The 16,162-nt window shown below is 38.4% G+C and overlaps 4 protein-coding genes across 6 annotated transcripts; 3 read left to right on the forward strand and 1 right to left on the reverse strand.

Moving 5' to 3' along the window:
• Positions 1 to 1,804: 1,804 nt before the first annotated feature.
• LOC103937164 lies at positions 1,805 to 3,121 on the forward strand. 2 transcript variants are annotated; one of them, XM_009347076.3, is made up of 2 exons: positions 1,805 to 2,393; positions 2,734 to 3,121. In XM_009347076.3, exons 1-2 carry the CDS (start codon positions 2,101 to 2,103, stop codon positions 2,972 to 2,974), a joined length of 534 nt encoding a protein of 177 aa, XP_009345351.2. In that variant the 5' UTR covers positions 1,805 to 2,100; the 3' UTR covers positions 2,975 to 3,121. The 2 variants fall into 2 exon arrangements, with proteins under 2 accessions (XP_009345351.2, XP_009345350.2); XM_009347075.3 differs by having other exon boundaries at positions 1,813 to 2,393; positions 2,728 to 3,121.
• Positions 3,122 to 7,260: 4,139 nt separating this feature from the next.
• LOC103938042 lies at positions 7,261 to 9,437 on the forward strand. Of its 2 annotated transcripts, none has more exons than XM_009348040.3 (3): positions 7,261 to 7,791; positions 8,227 to 8,387; positions 9,104 to 9,437. In XM_009348040.3, the coding sequence occupies exons 1-2, from the start codon at positions 7,404 to 7,406 to the stop codon at positions 8,355 to 8,357; spliced, it is 519 nt and encodes a 172-aa protein (XP_009346315.2). In that variant the 5' UTR covers positions 7,261 to 7,403; the 3' UTR covers positions 8,358 to 8,387; positions 9,104 to 9,437. The 2 variants fall into 2 exon arrangements, with proteins under 2 accessions (XP_009346315.2, XP_009346316.2); XM_009348041.3 differs by having other exon boundaries at positions 9,134 to 9,437.
• A 1,401-nt stretch (positions 9,438 to 10,838) lies between these two features.
• Positions 10,839 to 11,225, forward strand: LOC103938044 (egg cell-secreted protein 1.2-like). Its single transcript, XM_009348042.2, has one exon. It carries the CDS (start codon positions 10,839 to 10,841, stop codon positions 11,223 to 11,225), a length of 387 nt encoding a protein of 128 aa, XP_009346317.2.
• Positions 11,226 to 12,912: 1,687 nt separating this feature from the next.
• Positions 12,913 to 16,011, reverse strand: LOC103938045 (disease resistance protein RPM1-like). The gene has a single exon (XM_009348043.3). It carries the CDS (start codon positions 15,938 to 15,940, stop codon positions 13,091 to 13,093), a length of 2,850 nt encoding a protein of 949 aa, XP_009346318.2. The 5' UTR covers positions 15,941 to 16,011; the 3' UTR covers positions 12,913 to 13,090.
• Positions 16,012 to 16,162: the final 151 nt, after the last annotated feature.

The following is a 16,162-nucleotide window of genomic DNA, read 5'->3' on the forward strand; positions in this document are numbered from 1 at the left end:
TTTCTGTTTTTCCTGCTTCTTCCGCTCCGATTTGCCCTTTCCTCCAACCCTCTGTGCTTTAAAAATCAAATTTCTTAGCCATCACTTCCAATCTCCCTTTCTTGTCCTCTTTTTTCTTTTCCCACCATCAATCTCTATAATTTTCATCCATCCTTTTCTTACCCTTCCCACTTGGTTCCAACAATCCTTGACTCCATGTATTTTCAGATCTACAACTTTGGACCATCAACGCGTTTTGACGCGATTCTCCCAGTAAGTGCGTACAGCTCCAGCTTGGCACCACCACCTCCCATGGATTTGTCTTCTTTGGCTTGGTTGCCTTTGGTGGCTTTGTTGCTGGTGGGTTATCTCTCACTAGCTTAATTCGGTTTCTGGTTGCTGTACCGATCTTTGTGGTGGTCTTTGGATGTTGTTGGAGTTGTCTTCTCCTTCACTCTTGCGGATTTGGTTAGCTGGACCTATGGCGTCGGGTTGGAGTTTTGGTCTGCCGCGGTTTCTGGCGGCGGTGGTTCCAAGAATGTAGGGTTTTCTGTATGGTTTGTCTACTTTTGGGTTCAAAACTGTTGTTTTAGGCTTTGGTTGGTGGTCCATTTTTGCTTTTGTGATTGTCTTGTAATTGGGCCCTCTTGGGTACTTTGCTCTTTATACTTTGCTGACCTTTACCACGAAATACAATTTCCAGTTCACCAAAAAAAAAAAGAAAAAAAAAAAAAGGCCGATGCTCCACATTTAATCAATACTCACGAATTTTTTTATTTATGAACCTGAACTTCAGCTAGGTCAAATCCAAGGACCGATAGAACAATTTTCTCTTAGGTATATGGTCACTTCAGTTTTTAACATAATTCATTAAAAAATAATTTTCCTTTCATTTCAAACTAAGGTTGATATCACTCGCTATAATTTCTCTTTATTAAGCTTTATATAAGCTACTTAATATTACGGTCTAATGATATTTCTCTTTATTTGCTAGTGAGAGGTTTTAGGTTCAATTCTCATCAAATGTGAATTTGAACTACATTATTGTTTGCTCATTATGAAATTAAGCCTACACTCTTTAGCGTAGATCATATCATTTGTTAAAAATACTCTATATAAAGATATTTGTCTCATATATAAAGGCATAAAATGTTAATTGACTCAATCTCAATGTTAAAATAGAACAATATTGGCCACTGAAGAATGTTTAAGAACTTCAACTACAAACTCTTTGTTGGCAATCCACAAAAATTCGTACTTATGTTAGAACAATTATATTATAAAATACTTAAAAATTACTTTGTAGACATTATAAATTCGTACTTACGTTGGAATTATTACATTATAAATTACTTCGTAGAATGAATTCGTCGACTAAATAAACGCTTATCTATTTGTTTACAATTAATTGATTAAACTGTTTAGATTTAAATCCTAAATTATTTGGTTCAAATATTAGACTTTAGGCCCATACATAAAAAAGATGAAATCTGATGAAAAGACTAGTTTCAAAGAAGAAAAAACTTGGAACTTGAAACTTAATACTACGGTCTGGTATTACTTATTCATTTCAAAATAAGATGTCTTAAGTTCGAATCTTATAGATAGCGAATTCGATACCAAATTAGGCTGTCAATTGTCTGGGTTAATAGAACTCTTTCTTCCCTAAATGTAAAAAAATCAATGTACTTAAAAAAAAAAAAAACAATATAATAATATTTATTTTCACTTATAAATAATAAATTTTATGTTCGATGCTAAAAACTAAATCAAACCATTATTATTACTAATTCATTACAAGCTTAACCTACTCTACATCCCAAGTATTGAACAAATGAATAACAAAAAAAAAAACTCTTCAGGTTTCCGTAAGTTTGACCGACTCTGACCGATTTCGACGACGTACGTGTAGAACAACGAACAAACAAGCGACATGCATGCGCCACGTCTTCAAGGCCTTCACCGTTTTCATCCATCTTCCTCAGCGGTGCTGGCTAGACACGCGTCGTCGAATCCACACACCCGTGACAAATGCAGAAGTTATAACTAACCTTGATGCACTTATTTCTCTGATTCTCTGAATATCTCTGAATATCTATTCAACCATTTGCAGCAGCAGCAATGGAGTTTAAACCCAGAATTTGTTCTTCTGGTATTCTGGTGATTCTCTGCATATTCTTCTTGATCAATACTTGTGCGCCCACAGGAGCGTTGGGAGAAGGAGAGCAGCAGCAGCATTATAAGATGGAGGAAGAGAGAGTTAATGAACAACCCAAAAAGCCATCTATGTGGGAGATGACTAAGAATGCTTTTTCTTTGTACACATCTTCCCCTTTGAGGGTTCCAACATACTTGGACAAGTCCAAAACCCTATTTAATCAAATTCGAGCTTATTTCTTCCCCCCTAATTTAGAGTAAGTGATGTACTTCTTCAAATTTTCAATTTATTATTTGTTTTTTTTGGAAGTATTTTCGAGGAAAAATAGTTGACTAGGATTTTGTGCTAATTATGAGATTATTTTGTGGAGAAATTCTCCCCCTACACACTCATGTGTTTTTCTGTCGGTTATTTTTGTCTGATTTATTTAATCTGATGATCAAAAATTATTTGTGTTCATGGATGCACTCGAAATTTGTCAGTTCTTCATTTTTTTCTTGTAAAGGTAGAGGAATTGAAATTATTTGTTAGGAGTTTGTGCTAGTTTTTATTTATTTTTGAAATTGATTTTCTGTTTTTTTGGGTGGAAGTTTTAGGGGTAGTATGGGGAATATTGAACTTGAGCCTGGTAGCAGTGGCGGCGATGGAGCTGGAGGGAAGGTGACGGAGGTGGTTGGGAAGAGTTTTGGCAAGAGCAAAGAGACGGTGGAGGACTCTGCGAAATCAGCAGCCAAAATAGTTGGGGAGAGGGTGCAGAAGACAAAGGAGAAAGTGAAGAGGAGCTTTTCCGGCAGTGATAAAAACACAGAAAGTAAAGAAGCTCAATCTGAGCTCTAGCTATTTGCTATAGCCAAGTAAAAGAGTAGAACATAAGTTTTGGGTTTTCTTACTTTCTAAGGTGTTCATTTGTATGCTATTTGTATGAGGATAAATTGTTACAGTAACTGGAGTTTGGTAGTTTTCAATGTGGCAGTGATTGGAAAAGTTGTGCAATTCTACACGTACCTTTTTTTACAAATAAGCAGCATAATTTTTATAACAAACTCTTTATCAATATATAATTTCTAGTGGGTGTTGCTGATTCGACAAATCATATTGTCATGTATTCAAACAGTATACATTTAACTTCTCGCGATAGAGACTATAGTTGTCTCGGACAAATGAGTTTCTCTGGACCAAAAAAGGTAGTGGAAAATTACTTTATTTGTTGGTTGATTGTTGATGATACAGATTGCTCCATTGAAAAGATATCACAAACACACTCGAAAGATCAAGTTGCTATTGCATATGGTGCGGGTGCGATTGTGAGGAATGCATGCTAACCTGGAGGTAGGTTTGTAAAAGAGGGGGAGCGAATGCAAAAAGGCCGACCACACTAGGGGAGTGAACATGAAAGTGCTAACTCGTAGAACCGAAGAAGAGTATATATAGTGAAGAACATGAAAGCCTTTGAGAGAAAAACCAGAGATGAACTTTAATTTGTACACGGTGGAAGTATCTACGTTCCTACACTAATTAATGAGAACCATTAAAACTAAATGGAAAATGCTAGAGAGAGACTATATTTGTAGATTATATTTTGTAAGTCGCATGATGTGGCGGTTGATATTAAATATTATTATGATTTAAACAAATTCAACCATCAATTGCTACATAATATGGTCTATAAAATATATTTCAATAAATTATCTTTAGCATTACACGATCTAAATGAATCAAGCTAATTGATTTTATACACACGTGTAATACTCGTAGAAAATAGTTTCAATCAACATGAAGTAGCGTATTAGTTGGGAAGTATTAGTAAGGGAGGCCTAATGTCATCCCTTTATTACTCTACAAGAAAACAGGGCTTATGTGACGACGTGTGTTTGTCACATTCAGTACATGTGACACTGCCTCGTCACTTAATATTGGTTTAAATTAACGAAAATAGGAGATTGTGATAGAGAAGGCATCACAAAAAAGTAAATTATGTGACCTGTATAGTTTGTCACTTACGAAGTAGATAAGTGACGCTAAAAGCATCACATTTTTCTTTCATTTGTAGCGTAGGCTGGGTCACTTATGTCAATGAAATACCTATTTTGGAAATATATGTGATAGACCAATACATATTCATTGTTTATAATCCGAAATTAAATTTCCCTGTTTATTATATGGAATTACAATTCATGTCAAATATAAGGTAATGCTTGGGTTAATTTCATTTTCATTAATAAGTTATTAGGCACATACATCAAGTACTTGTATGTTTCACATACTCACATAAAAATTCCAAAAAAAAACTAAATCTTGGTATCCCATCTCAGCTCATGGTAGTTCATCATGAATGGAGTTGGATGCGTGGGTTAATTGCATTTTCATTAATAAACTACTTAGGCACATACATCAAGTAGCTTGTACGTTTTTGTTGACCCTATAAATTACAATGCCTACGTGGCGCGCAGGCTGAGTAACTAATCGGCTAACTAAGTCCTTCGGTTGAATGCGGGACGTGCCAACTCGTCGGCCGAGCTCGGCCGAGGAGTAAAATTCGTTGTTGTCGCGTTGAGCGCGTTGTTGACTTCTTAATCTTGCGACTACGACCGAGGAAAGAACACTCTCGGTCTTTGGGTTCTAGAGCCTGAAGACGAGGCTGCTAGTTCTACGAAGTTCACAAATCGTCGGTGCCTGATTCGATCACCGTGATTATATTCGTAAGAGTATAAGCACGTCGAATCGACACCAGACTATATGGACACAAATATTTTAAAGGTAATGTATGTCTTGACAGTGAACGTGGTTCGGCCGTCAGAATGGCGAACTCTAAAACCTACCCGTGAATACGCAATCATAAAATCACTCGGCATTCGATACGCCGAATGTCGTAACTCGTGACACCTTACTTCGCCAAGAAGGCTAATAAGATGACCCCTGCCAATAAGGATCCGAAAACCCTCATCGGCCGAGATTTGGATAGGTAACCAGTCGGCCTCGACGCAGTGCTGTTTATCCAAACTGAAGATGCCCCTTGGTTGGCTGATTCTACGGCGACAGTGCTGTTTATCCAAACTGAAGATGTTCGCCGGTCGCCTTCACAGTGCTGTTTATCCAAACTAAAGGTGTGTTGGCAGAAAAAGAAAAGGAAAAATCTCAAGGTGTTTGAGAGGTTTTGCGCAGGGCAATTGTATGTTCGCCGGTCGCCTTTACAGTGCTGTTTATCCAAACTGAAGGTCCCCTTTTTGTTGCATGATTTCTTGTATTTATAGCACCCATTCCTTGAGACCGAATCGAACCCCTATTTGGATTGGGAGTCCTTGTCCCATTCCAACTTTACTTCAAACAAACCTACTCCCAATAGGACTTTGAACTTTCCCCCTTCCGAGGTTTTATTCCTTGTTGGCCGGGAATCCTGGTTGCACCAGGACTCCCTCGACCCTTTTTATTTATCTGGACCACTCCTTCTTAGGATATGACTCGACCGACCCTGCTAATTGGCCCGTAACCTATCACTCAGCCCATAGCATTTGACACAGCTTTGGGTCGAGCCCAACCCTCTGCTCGGCCCAACAATATTATTTCGGGCCCAAACAGTTTCACATACATAAAAATCCCCCAAAAAATCTAAATCTTGGTGTTCCATCTCAGCTTATGGCAGTTCATCATGAAGGGCACCAACTCTTTTATACATGTTGAGATGCTAACAAAAGATAAATTTAAGACACTGAGGAGCTAACCAAAAACTTATACCATGTGCATGACTAAAACTAACAGTAAAAGACTTTGTAATATAAATCAGTCTTCATCCGTACCAAGGTCTTCCATTTTAGCGTATGCACCCTCTACATTTGAAAGATCATAATCGGTACCTATAGAGTTGTTGATATCTTGCCCCTTCTTTGCTAAAGGAGCTTTCACTTGTAATATGAGAATATCATTCTTCTTTTTCAACTCTTTATTCTCCTTTTCCAAGTTGATGAAACTAGTTAATAGAAGCTTTATTTGAGCTTTCATGTCCGTTAACTCAGAACTTGAAGGCACTGAAGAAATATAACTAGATGTATCTATACGAGGAAAAACACCTACACCATTAATAGATGTTCCTTCCTCCCAAGGTTCTCAAACCTGATGCCAAACTGATCATCAAAGTTCCGTAGAGAATCACAATTTCTCCATAACTTCATCCTTCTTTTTTGTCATCTTATCCTTACATAAAAAATAGGCTCCTAGAATACTAAACAATGAATTCAATATTCATCAATTGCTAAATAAATAATAAATAAACGATAGAAATATGTAAAGAATTCAACTTCTATTGGTGGTTTTGCTTTTTGGGGGAAAAGAGGAGTGTTAATTGCTCAGTGGCTGAAAAGAAACTAAATTGTAAACATTGTTCAAGTCAAATTTGTCATATCTTTTTATTACCCCTTTTAAAACTTCAATAAAACACATCTAAACCATAGTTTAATGTTGTCTGCTATAACTTGCAAAGATCAAAGCCTTACAAATGTTGTTTTGGTCTTGAATTCTTCCCAAATGTGAGAAAGAAGGTGATTTGCTTCTTTTGATCTAAATCTTGAGGGAGGATTTGCAATCTAGCAGGGCTTAAAGTGTTGATTTAAATGCGACAGTGACGGAGTGAGGGATAGAAGAAGCAAATTGATTTTCAAACACTCCTCTTTATCTTATTTTTTCCGTCAAATTGTATAGAATAGAATATCCGAGTATTATTTTATTCCAAACATCATTAAAAAATTTCATTCAAATCTAAAGTTCCATTATTTTTTGCGGATTTGGATCCTCTCCTGGGCCCAAGGAGAAGATCCTCTTGACCAAGCATTGTGAGCCATTGGATTTTCATTTAACAGCTATAATTATTATAATTTTAAAATAACCTTCTTGTTTGTAATCGTTGGATAAAAATCTAACGGTCCACAATGCTTGGTCAGGAGGATCCTCTTCTTTGGCTTAGGAGAGGATCCAAATCCATTTCTTGCTATCTAAATGCCAAAAAAAAAAAAAAAAAAAAAAAAAGAAGTCTTGGGTGTTCGAGGTTGACCAACTCATCAATAAAATAAATAAAGAAATAAAAAAAATAAAATGACAAAGAATCCGCCAATTTAACTCCCCTCGTTCCTCCCTCCACTCTCTCGCACCATCGACACTACCACTCTCTCTTTCTCGCGTACACACGCAAAAGACTAACGCGCCTAAATTTTCTCTCTTATCCAAACACCCCCTCAAAATCTCCCATCTCTCTCTGTCTCTAGCAATTCCGCCATCAATGGCAAGGTCGTCGATTTCTCAAACCCTTACCCTAACCCGCCACCTCTCGCCCAAATCATCGCCGTCCTCCTCCCGCCTCATAACCCTGCGCGCCCAATCCACCCTCCCTTTTCACCATGATCCACCAACCGACTCCTCCGCCGACTCGCCTTCTGATCCCCTTCTGCGCAAGCTCGAGGACGCCATCCACCGGATCATCGTCCGCCGATCCGCGCCCGATTGGCTCCCTTTTTTGCCCGGCGCTTCCTACTGGGTCCCTCCTCCACGGTCGAGATCGCACGGCCTGGCTCAGCTGGTCGATAAGTTGGCCAACCCTTTGAGTGAGGAAGAGACCATGTCTATGAGCACCGTTAGAGGGTGGCCTTCTTCTGCTTATTTTATCGAAGGTTTGCTTCCCTTTTTTCGATTTTATTAATTGGGTTCTGTTCAAAATTGGGTTTTTATCCTTCAATCATTTGAGATTGGATTGAATTGTGTGTTGTGGTTGGTTTAATTGGATCATCTAATTCGTTTCTGCATCTGGGTTTGTTTCTGAATTGAGTAATTTTCTCTCTTTAGTTGAGAATTGGAATTTCGAAAATCGAAAACGTTAACGGATCGATCATATTTTGAGGCATTGATCTTGTTTTGTTCTATGATGAAAAGTTGCTGGAATGATTAAGATAAAGGAATTAGTCTGGCTTTTGTTTTTTTTTAATGTATTTTTTTTCGGGGCATTGGAGGGATTAAGAACTTTTGTGACAGAAAGTATTGAAATCTTGTGTATAATGGATGGTTTTCTTACAATTGTTGCTTATTCTATGCCTTCCTGTTCTTTGTAGGTACATCTCCACAACTGATGGAGCCTGTGGTTGTGGTTCAGAGTTCTGATGATGTGTCCAATCCCCAACCAACGGAGACCGTGGATCAAATTTCTAACAATGTGTCCAAGTCCGAGGATGAGGAGGGATGAACCATGTAGTTCTCATCAGTGACATCTGAGGTGAGCTTTAAGAACAATTGGCTGAGTTCTGTATTGATGACAAGAAATTTGTTTACTTAATTAGTAAAACTCAATGCTCTTATGTTGGGTTTCATCCGGTGGAATTTAATGGTTTTTCCAACAAATAATCAAACTAATTTGGAGATAAACTGGGCTAACCTAGGCTTTTTGTGGAAGTTCAAGATTACTGAAGTTAAGCTGCTTCATATTCAAAGAACGAAGAGAAATGCTTTCATCTTTCCCAAAGTTGAAAATGTAGTTCTGAATACTAATTAGGTTGATCTATGGAGCATAATGAATTACAGTGTGTGCTGGTAACATCTGTTTTGACCTTGTTTATCCTGCTTTAAAGCTGGCTTTGAGGGCCGTTTTAATTCACCGGCCTTTGTTTAAATTTTAGGAGAGGTTTGTATAGGCTGTTAATGTGGATTCTAGCAAATCATTAATAGTTGAATTCATATGTCTATATGTGATAAAAGTTGGATTTGGAGAGTTCCAAACTTGATCTTTTGGTATAATGGTGATTTTAACCTGATATGAGTTGATGCCATGGGGGCTGATAAAAGACTTCAATCTGGTTTTGAATGATACTGCTTTTTATGTTGTAGTATTGCTTTTGCTTTCCTGATAAGCAGATCTGTTCCATGAATTCTACTATTTGTTAAGCAAAGCTATTGCTTGAAAGCTAATTATGCCTTGGTTGCTGGGATACGCAGGCTCATCTAGTCATGTAAATTGTTATGTAGGACGGCAATAGATACATTGATGAAGGGCATTTCGTCAAGGTCAAGAGCTCTACAGATGCAAACTGGTTAGCGAGGTAGAGTGACTTCTATCCAAGTTCAAGATTACAACCGAAAAGGAGTTGCATGTAATTATTCATCAAGTATATATAGTTGATCATTGTAGTTTGTTTTCAGTTGAATTGTGTGTTATTTGTACCTACGCCCGCATGGTTAATTTGCTCAATTCGAGTTTTAACATCAACATTTCAGTTTTTATCAGGATGTCCATGTAAATATACCAAGAGGTACATCAACCTTTTGTTCATCGATATTTTTCCACCCTCTCTTTTTCCAAATTACCACGTGTTTTGAGTTGTGAATTACATTTTTCTTCTTTTGTGACCGTCGTCACTCTCTCCAACGGAGGAAAAGGGTTTAAGAAGGAATACAGGTAGGTGTTTTGACAAAGTTTTGTTTCAATTGTTTAATGTTTGATGTGGTCGTATTCCATTCAAAAAGGGGGCTTAGCTTATGTTTGTGACTGCGTGGATTGCTTGTTAGTAGTTGGTAGGCTGTTTCCAAATTGACATATTTTAATTCAACGGCCTGCCTAATACATAGGAAACTTAGTTGGTGTGCGTAATACACATTTTATATTTTGAGGGCACACCAACGTGTACCATATATACTTTGAGTCAATGTGTCCAATGTTATATAATTTGTATATAATGATCGAATTCTAGTGTTGCCCATCAACTGAGACTGCAGCCCTAACATCTTTTAGGATGCCATTTCTCATGACCAAGTACCCGTCCCACATCGAAAGCTACGATGCAAAGTACAATTTCTCTTTCATGGTTCGTACCACTATATCGTCTAGAAATCAATGGTTAGATCTTGCATATACTGATATATGGATCTTCGCTACGATTAGATTTTGCATAAAATCCCTACCACTAAGTGGTACGTATCATTGTATCCAGACTCGCAAAAGTATGTCAGTTTGGTGGTTTTCAAAGGGACTCGAGATGTGCAGATGACGCTTTGCAGTGGTAGGCATAACAACTAACAATTTAACCCACTATCACTATCATTTGTAAGGAAATAAAAAATTGGTGGCATTCAACGTTGCGGTAGGACTGGTAAAGTTGCAGTAGGACCTGCTTGTTGCAATGCTTTCCAAGCAATTGCTTGGCTAGACTTTTGCCTCCGGTCTTACACGGTGTGGATGTCATTGTCATCCTGAAGAGAGAATCATAATGAATTAAGTTAGTATTATGGTGTGAGTTTGATCATATTAAAACTAGAGTGATTTGTATATCAAGATTGTCGCATACTGTTACCAATCCGCTCATGTTATAATGTGTATGTAATAACACTAAGCCATATTGGTACAAATGACTTAATAACACCGAAAACCTAGCTAGCTCCCAAAACATTTCCGACGAGACAAGCATAAGAGCTTTAATTCACTGGTAATTTAATAGGAAGAATGAATAGCATAAATCTCAGAACCTGCCCAACAGTCGTAACGTTTTTGTTCTAGTATTAATGTTCATCAAAACATAAAACTGCATTAAAACTACATAAAATTTCATTCCATTTGTAACATACTCCCCCAGCATTTCTATATAAATCCTTACCAGACTCTACTCCAGTATCAAAACACCAATCTAACAAACCCCTTTTCGGATATAGCAGAAAAGAGAAGTTCCAAGCTTCCAACATGTCTAGACAAGCTCAAGCATTACTTTCACTTCTCTTATTGGCAACATGTGCAGCAACCGGGCTGGCAGATGCGCCACCACCGCCCTTCCCGACCATCCCAGGCCTATTCCCTCCTGGGATTCCAGGGCTATCTCTGCCTGGAACCCCAGGTGAGATAGCCAAGTGCTGGTCTTCACTTCAGAACGTTCCAGGGTGTGCATCGGAAATTTATACCACAATCTTGACTGGTAAATTTTCTCTAGGCGCTGCTTGTTGCAAGGCCTTGGTCGAAGTTGATGAGAATTGCTTGCGGAAGTTGTTCCCGTTGTTTCCTTCCATTCCTGCATTGCTTAAGAGCAGCTGTGCTACTGCTGCTGCTCCTAAAGCAGCTGGATCAAAGCAGTAGTAGGCGGTTGAGATGATAATTTTTGCAGGAAATAAGTAGATCTTGGCTTCAGTTAAGCATAGTCATGAAGGGTTTTTCTTTTGTTTACTTTGGTTGCCATTAAGTTGGTACGTTTTGGAGGCTTCAGGATTGTGATTTTTGTGATGGATATAATAAGAGAAGATGTTTGGTTACTCAAAGATGAGTAGGACCTATTACTAAAAATCTTTGTGTTCGAATCACAGAGTTTTGTGTTTATGAGCAGAACCATTCATGTTATGAATCAAAATATCATCCTTACAAGAATTAAAACTAAAGTAGTTTAATCAATCAATTGTAGCAAATACATAGACGGTCCGTAATGCTTTACCAATTCATTTCACTTGTTTTAAGTGAGAACCTTGTTGTCAAGTTTCTACCAAATGCGATCTCACAGCCATCAGGTAAAACATATCTTATGAATAGTGGGAACACCTAAGGAATCGGGGTTCCCCTTTCATATCTCATACCCCGTTATGCGTTGTTGACACGATGAGATGATACGGGAGAGTATTCGTGTGTTCTACTTCTATAAAACTACCAAATTACTTGATTTGACTTAAATCCTTTCTTCTTCCTTTGCTCAAGAACAACTGTGCTGCCATAAGTGGGAAAATTTTGCATATATTTTCTAGTTCCTCTTCCAACGGAAATTTAGGGCTTGTTTGGTATTGTATCTGAAATTTTTTATAATTTCTCAAAACATTTCTTAAGAATTTTTCTTGAAAACAATTTTCTTTAAGACTCAAAAACTTATTTGGTATGCGATTTAAAAGTTTTGAATCTTACAACTTAAACTGGACAAAGAGATCCAAAAAAAGGGGGTCAAGAGAGAATGAGGAGAGAGGAGGAAAGAAAACAAGAAATGATTGGAGGAAAGAGAAAGAAGTCAGAGGATCAGAGGAGATAGAGCGGAAGAAGAGTGAGAGAAAGAACCGAGAAAATGAAAAAAGCGAATTGGAGTAGAGACGAAAAATGTAAAATAAAAAAAGAGAGAGGGAGAGAGAAAGAAGAAAAGAGAGATAGATTTGGAGTGGGAGGGGAGGAAGGAGAGAAAAGGAAGGAGCAAGTTTAAATTGAAAAACTTTAAAAACTCATTTTTTGTGTTTTTAGATAATAGATTATATTTTTGAATTAGTCTTGAGTTCAGTTTTTGAAAATAATCATACCAAACAAGTTTTTAAAGTCTAAAACTTGAAAATTGTTTTTAAGTTTAAAAAGTTGGATTCAAGTAAAGTACCAAACATGCTCTTAAGATTTTGTGTCTTCACATTACCAAAAACTGTAGAGTTATGTATCCCTCATCTTCTAAATTTGAAATTTCTAATTTTTCCATATTTTATAGCACAAATAGAATTCACTTACATTTTTGTTACAATTGGTAACGTGACTAGTACGTGAGATGTTGATATATACGCTTTCATGGAATGGAAAGGACTTTTCCCTCCTCTCATAACATCGTAGAAGTCGTCGTTGACATCTTCTCAACCAACTTGAAACCATTTGTGTCTTCTAGTTCTAAAATTCCTCTATACCTTGAAACCTAACTCTTGTTCTCTCTTGGAATCCCTTTCGAAATTCCGAATCGGTTACTTGTTCTACTCAATCAGTAAGATTCCCAGAAAATCAAACTCAAAGAAGACGAGAAAAGCTCGAAAGAAACGAAAGCTTGAAGAAGAAGATAAGAAAGCTTCTGTATTTCACTTGACAGTTTACAAAGATACATAAATATCAAATTGAACAAGATTATTATTACAATTTACAACTATTTACAAGAGTATTTACAGTAATTTACAACATACAACATCTCCTTAATAATATCAAACGGATCAAGTGAAGTAAAAACATTACTTCCATCGAGTTTCGAGTTCGTGGCTCTTCATGAGAGAAGTGGTTTGAGGAAAATTTTCTCCTTCATTCAGACCCTCCAAGGGGTAGACCTCCCACCCTGACTCTCTCAAGTAGGTGAAATAAACTTCTGGGATATGCGCAACCTTCCCATAATCGTTGCCTTGTTCATGTGGACTCAGCGTCTTGATTAACTTTTCCGGCATATCAAAGAATTCCAGCACCTTCAGCTTCTTCAGGTGTTCGATCCCGGATGGCACCTTCTCTAACGATTTACATCGCTGGATACTTAGCTTTTGCAGGGACGGCATTGCTCCCACCTGCACCTCTATACATCTAAGTTCTTCAAATTCATCAATGCCTAAATGTTTTAGCTTCTTAAATCCTCCAGCTCCAAAACACAATGTGTCTCCTTCAAACACCTGAGATAATTCGAGATGTACTAGGTTCGGCAGATACTGAATGAATACAAGCGGATTGTCCCTTAACCTACTCCCTTTCAGATATAATCTAACAAGGCTGTGCAGAGAAGGTATCCAGTGAGGCAATGTTTCCAATCGTCCACGCAAGTATAGGCGCTGAAGTAGTAGAGGAGGAGAAGAAATGTGCTGCAGGTCAATGATCTCATCCTCTTCTACTGAAGTTATGGACAATGCGCAAAGTTTGGTCAGCTTTTCGAGGGATGAACAAAGAGACTTTCCGTCTTGTTTCCTCATATGCACAATGCCTAACCGTCTCAACTGAATTAGTTTCCCCAGCTCTCTTAATATGGCACCTCCATCTTGGTTTGCCTTGATGAAACAAAGCTTTTGAAGACAAGTTAGAGCCCCTATTTTTGCAAGCACCTTAAAGCCATATTTTGAGTGAAAATCTCCATATGGTACAAATTCATAACGATATACTAAAAGATGACGTAGATGTTGAAGCTTCAAAATTTCAATTGGGAGTTCAGTGACCAGAGAATGCTTCAGATCCAAAGTCTCCAGGTTCTGAAGCTTCCCTATAAATCTCGGAATGGTTTTCACCCTCGTACCTTTCAAGCTTAGATACTTCAAAAAGAAAAGGTTGACAACTTGAACTGGAAAAGCATTTAGAGGTGCGCCTTGCAAATCTAACACGTTAAGAAGCCTAAAACCTCCAGGAAAAATTGTATGCAGTACTGGCTTCTCGGTAACTCCAAACATAAACAGAGAACGTAGTTGAGAAGCGCACCTGTTTTTCTGTACGTATTGCAAAGAATTATGCATTGACAGGCGTCGGACTTTGTCAGGCCATGGTATGTTTTGCTCTTTAGCTATTGTGGCAAAGTTCTGATCTCTTATCTTAGAGGTGATAATCTCTCGGAGAAGATCATGGACACGAAAGCTTTTGATCCTTCCATAACTTGTTGTCTCTGCCGCTTGAATCATGCTTCTATTCAACAGTTCATTGAGGTAGTCCTCTGCAACATCTTCTAATGTTTTGCCTTGTTTCGCTTCAATAAAACCCTCTGCCATCCATAACCGAACAAGTCTCATATGCTCGATTAGATGATCCTCGGGAAAGATGCTCAGGTACAAGAAGCAAGACTTGAGATGGTAAGGCAAGTCATTAAAGCTGAGCAAAAGTACTTTTTTCAAGTCCTTGAGTTTGTCATTGCCCTCCATTTCAGCACCAAGGCTATGGCCAACCATATCCCACTGGTCGATCCTCCGCTTGTCTTTGGTAGCCAAAATACCACTGACCGCCACAATTGCGAGGGGCAGCCCCTCGCACTTTCTTAAGATAGAATTACCGATATCCTCTAAATAAGGAGGGCATGAGTTCCCTTGGAATGTCTTCTTGCATAGAAGCTCCCATGATTCCAACAGCGGCAAAGGCTTCAAATTAAAGACTCTACCTCCAGATTCTTTGCTGGTTGTTGAGGCTACATCAGCTTTTCGAGTAGTTAGTATGACTCGGCTGCCACAAGTATTGTTAGGCAACGCATACTTCAGAGACTCCCATACGTACAAGTGCCACACATCATCGAGAACAATTAGGTACCTCCTTTTCTGCAGGAAGTCCTTGATTATTGTTTTCAGCTGATTGTTGTTCATGTTGTTGGTTCCTTGCGGAGCTGGCCTTCGGATGGCTTTGTGGAGTTGTTGGATCATGTCTTCGAGGAGTTCCCCAAGTTTGAAAGACTGAGTAACCGTGATCCAAGCACTTACTTTGAAATGCTTCTTCACTTCTGCTGCATCATAGACTTGCTTTGCCAGGGTTGTCTTCCCCAGTCCTCCCATGCCAGCCACAGAAACTACTTCTCGTCCAGAACCACCGTTGACAAGCCACCCTACCATCTGTTTTATAGGCTCGTCAATGCCAACTATATCAGTTTTCTCTAAAAGTAGAGCATCACTACGATGGTCCTCCCACATTTGACTTGCGGTTGAAGAGCTTGACCCTTGTTCAGCCATATTAAACTTGTGACGGAGTCTCCTATGAACCTCCGAGATTTTTCTGATTGTCTTGTTGATGTCTTGTAACTCAGCAGCAACTCGATATTGAGCTTTCATGTTCTTAATACAACACGAAAACCTATGGATGGAACCATAGAACCCCGTCCCATGATCATGTGCCTGGATAAGTGTAAATTCATCCAGCACATCTTCACTATCGTGAGCAATGTCTCGTACTTGATTAACCCATACTTTGACTTCCTCATCACTCTCTTCAAATGCATCAGCAACCCTCAGAAACGCGGTCATGCGCTCCAGTTCCCCTCTCAGATACACAATTTCTTCCCTAACCCCTCCCAAAAGTTGCAGATCATTTTCGAAAAGAGGTGCAACCTTGTCGAGCAGAAACTTTACTGCACTCTCTGCCATTAGCTCTCTACTGTTTTCATTACCCTTTCTTCCTCAACTGATTTTCCCAGTTTCAAAATCTATGGAGTTATACAAGTCAGGGGCAACATATAAATATTCACAAAAATTTGCAGATGCCTTATAATTCAAGTAACTGAATTGAACAAGTAACAGCGACAGGATTTTGAATTATTTGTGACGAACAATCCAATAGTCAAATTGTCGGTTAACAATAAAATCCAC

The sequence above is a fragment of a genome, unplaced genomic scaffold, assembly GCF_019419815.1.
Source record: "Pyrus x bretschneideri cultivar Hongxiangsu unplaced genomic scaffold, Pyrus_bretschneideri_v1 Contig37, whole genome shotgun sequence".
NCBI lineage: Eukaryota > Viridiplantae > Streptophyta > Magnoliopsida > Rosales > Rosaceae > Pyrus > Pyrus x bretschneideri.

Coding starts and splice junctions, on each gene's coding strand:
- LOC103938045 (XM_009348043.3), bottom strand. CDS start 15,940: ATGGCAGAGAGTGCAGTAAAGTTTCTGCTCGACAAGGTTGCACCTCTT.
- LOC103938042 (XM_009348040.3), top strand. CDS start 7,404: ATGGCAAGGTCGTCGATTTCTCAAACCCTTACCCTAACCCGCCACCTC. Junction 7,792..8,226: donor TTCTGCTTATTTTATCGAAG/GTTTGCTTCCCT, acceptor TGTTCTTTGTAG/GTACATCTCCACAACTGATG.
- LOC103938044 (XM_009348042.2), top strand. CDS start 10,839: ATGTCTAGACAAGCTCAAGCATTACTTTCACTTCTCTTATTGGCAACA.
- LOC103937164 (XM_009347075.3), top strand. CDS start 2,101: ATGGAGTTTAAACCCAGAATTTGTTCTTCTGGTATTCTGGTGATTCTC. Junction 2,394..2,727: donor TTCTTCCCCCCTAATTTAGA/GTAAGTGATGTA, acceptor TTTGGGTGGAAG/TTTTAGGGGTAGTATGGGGA.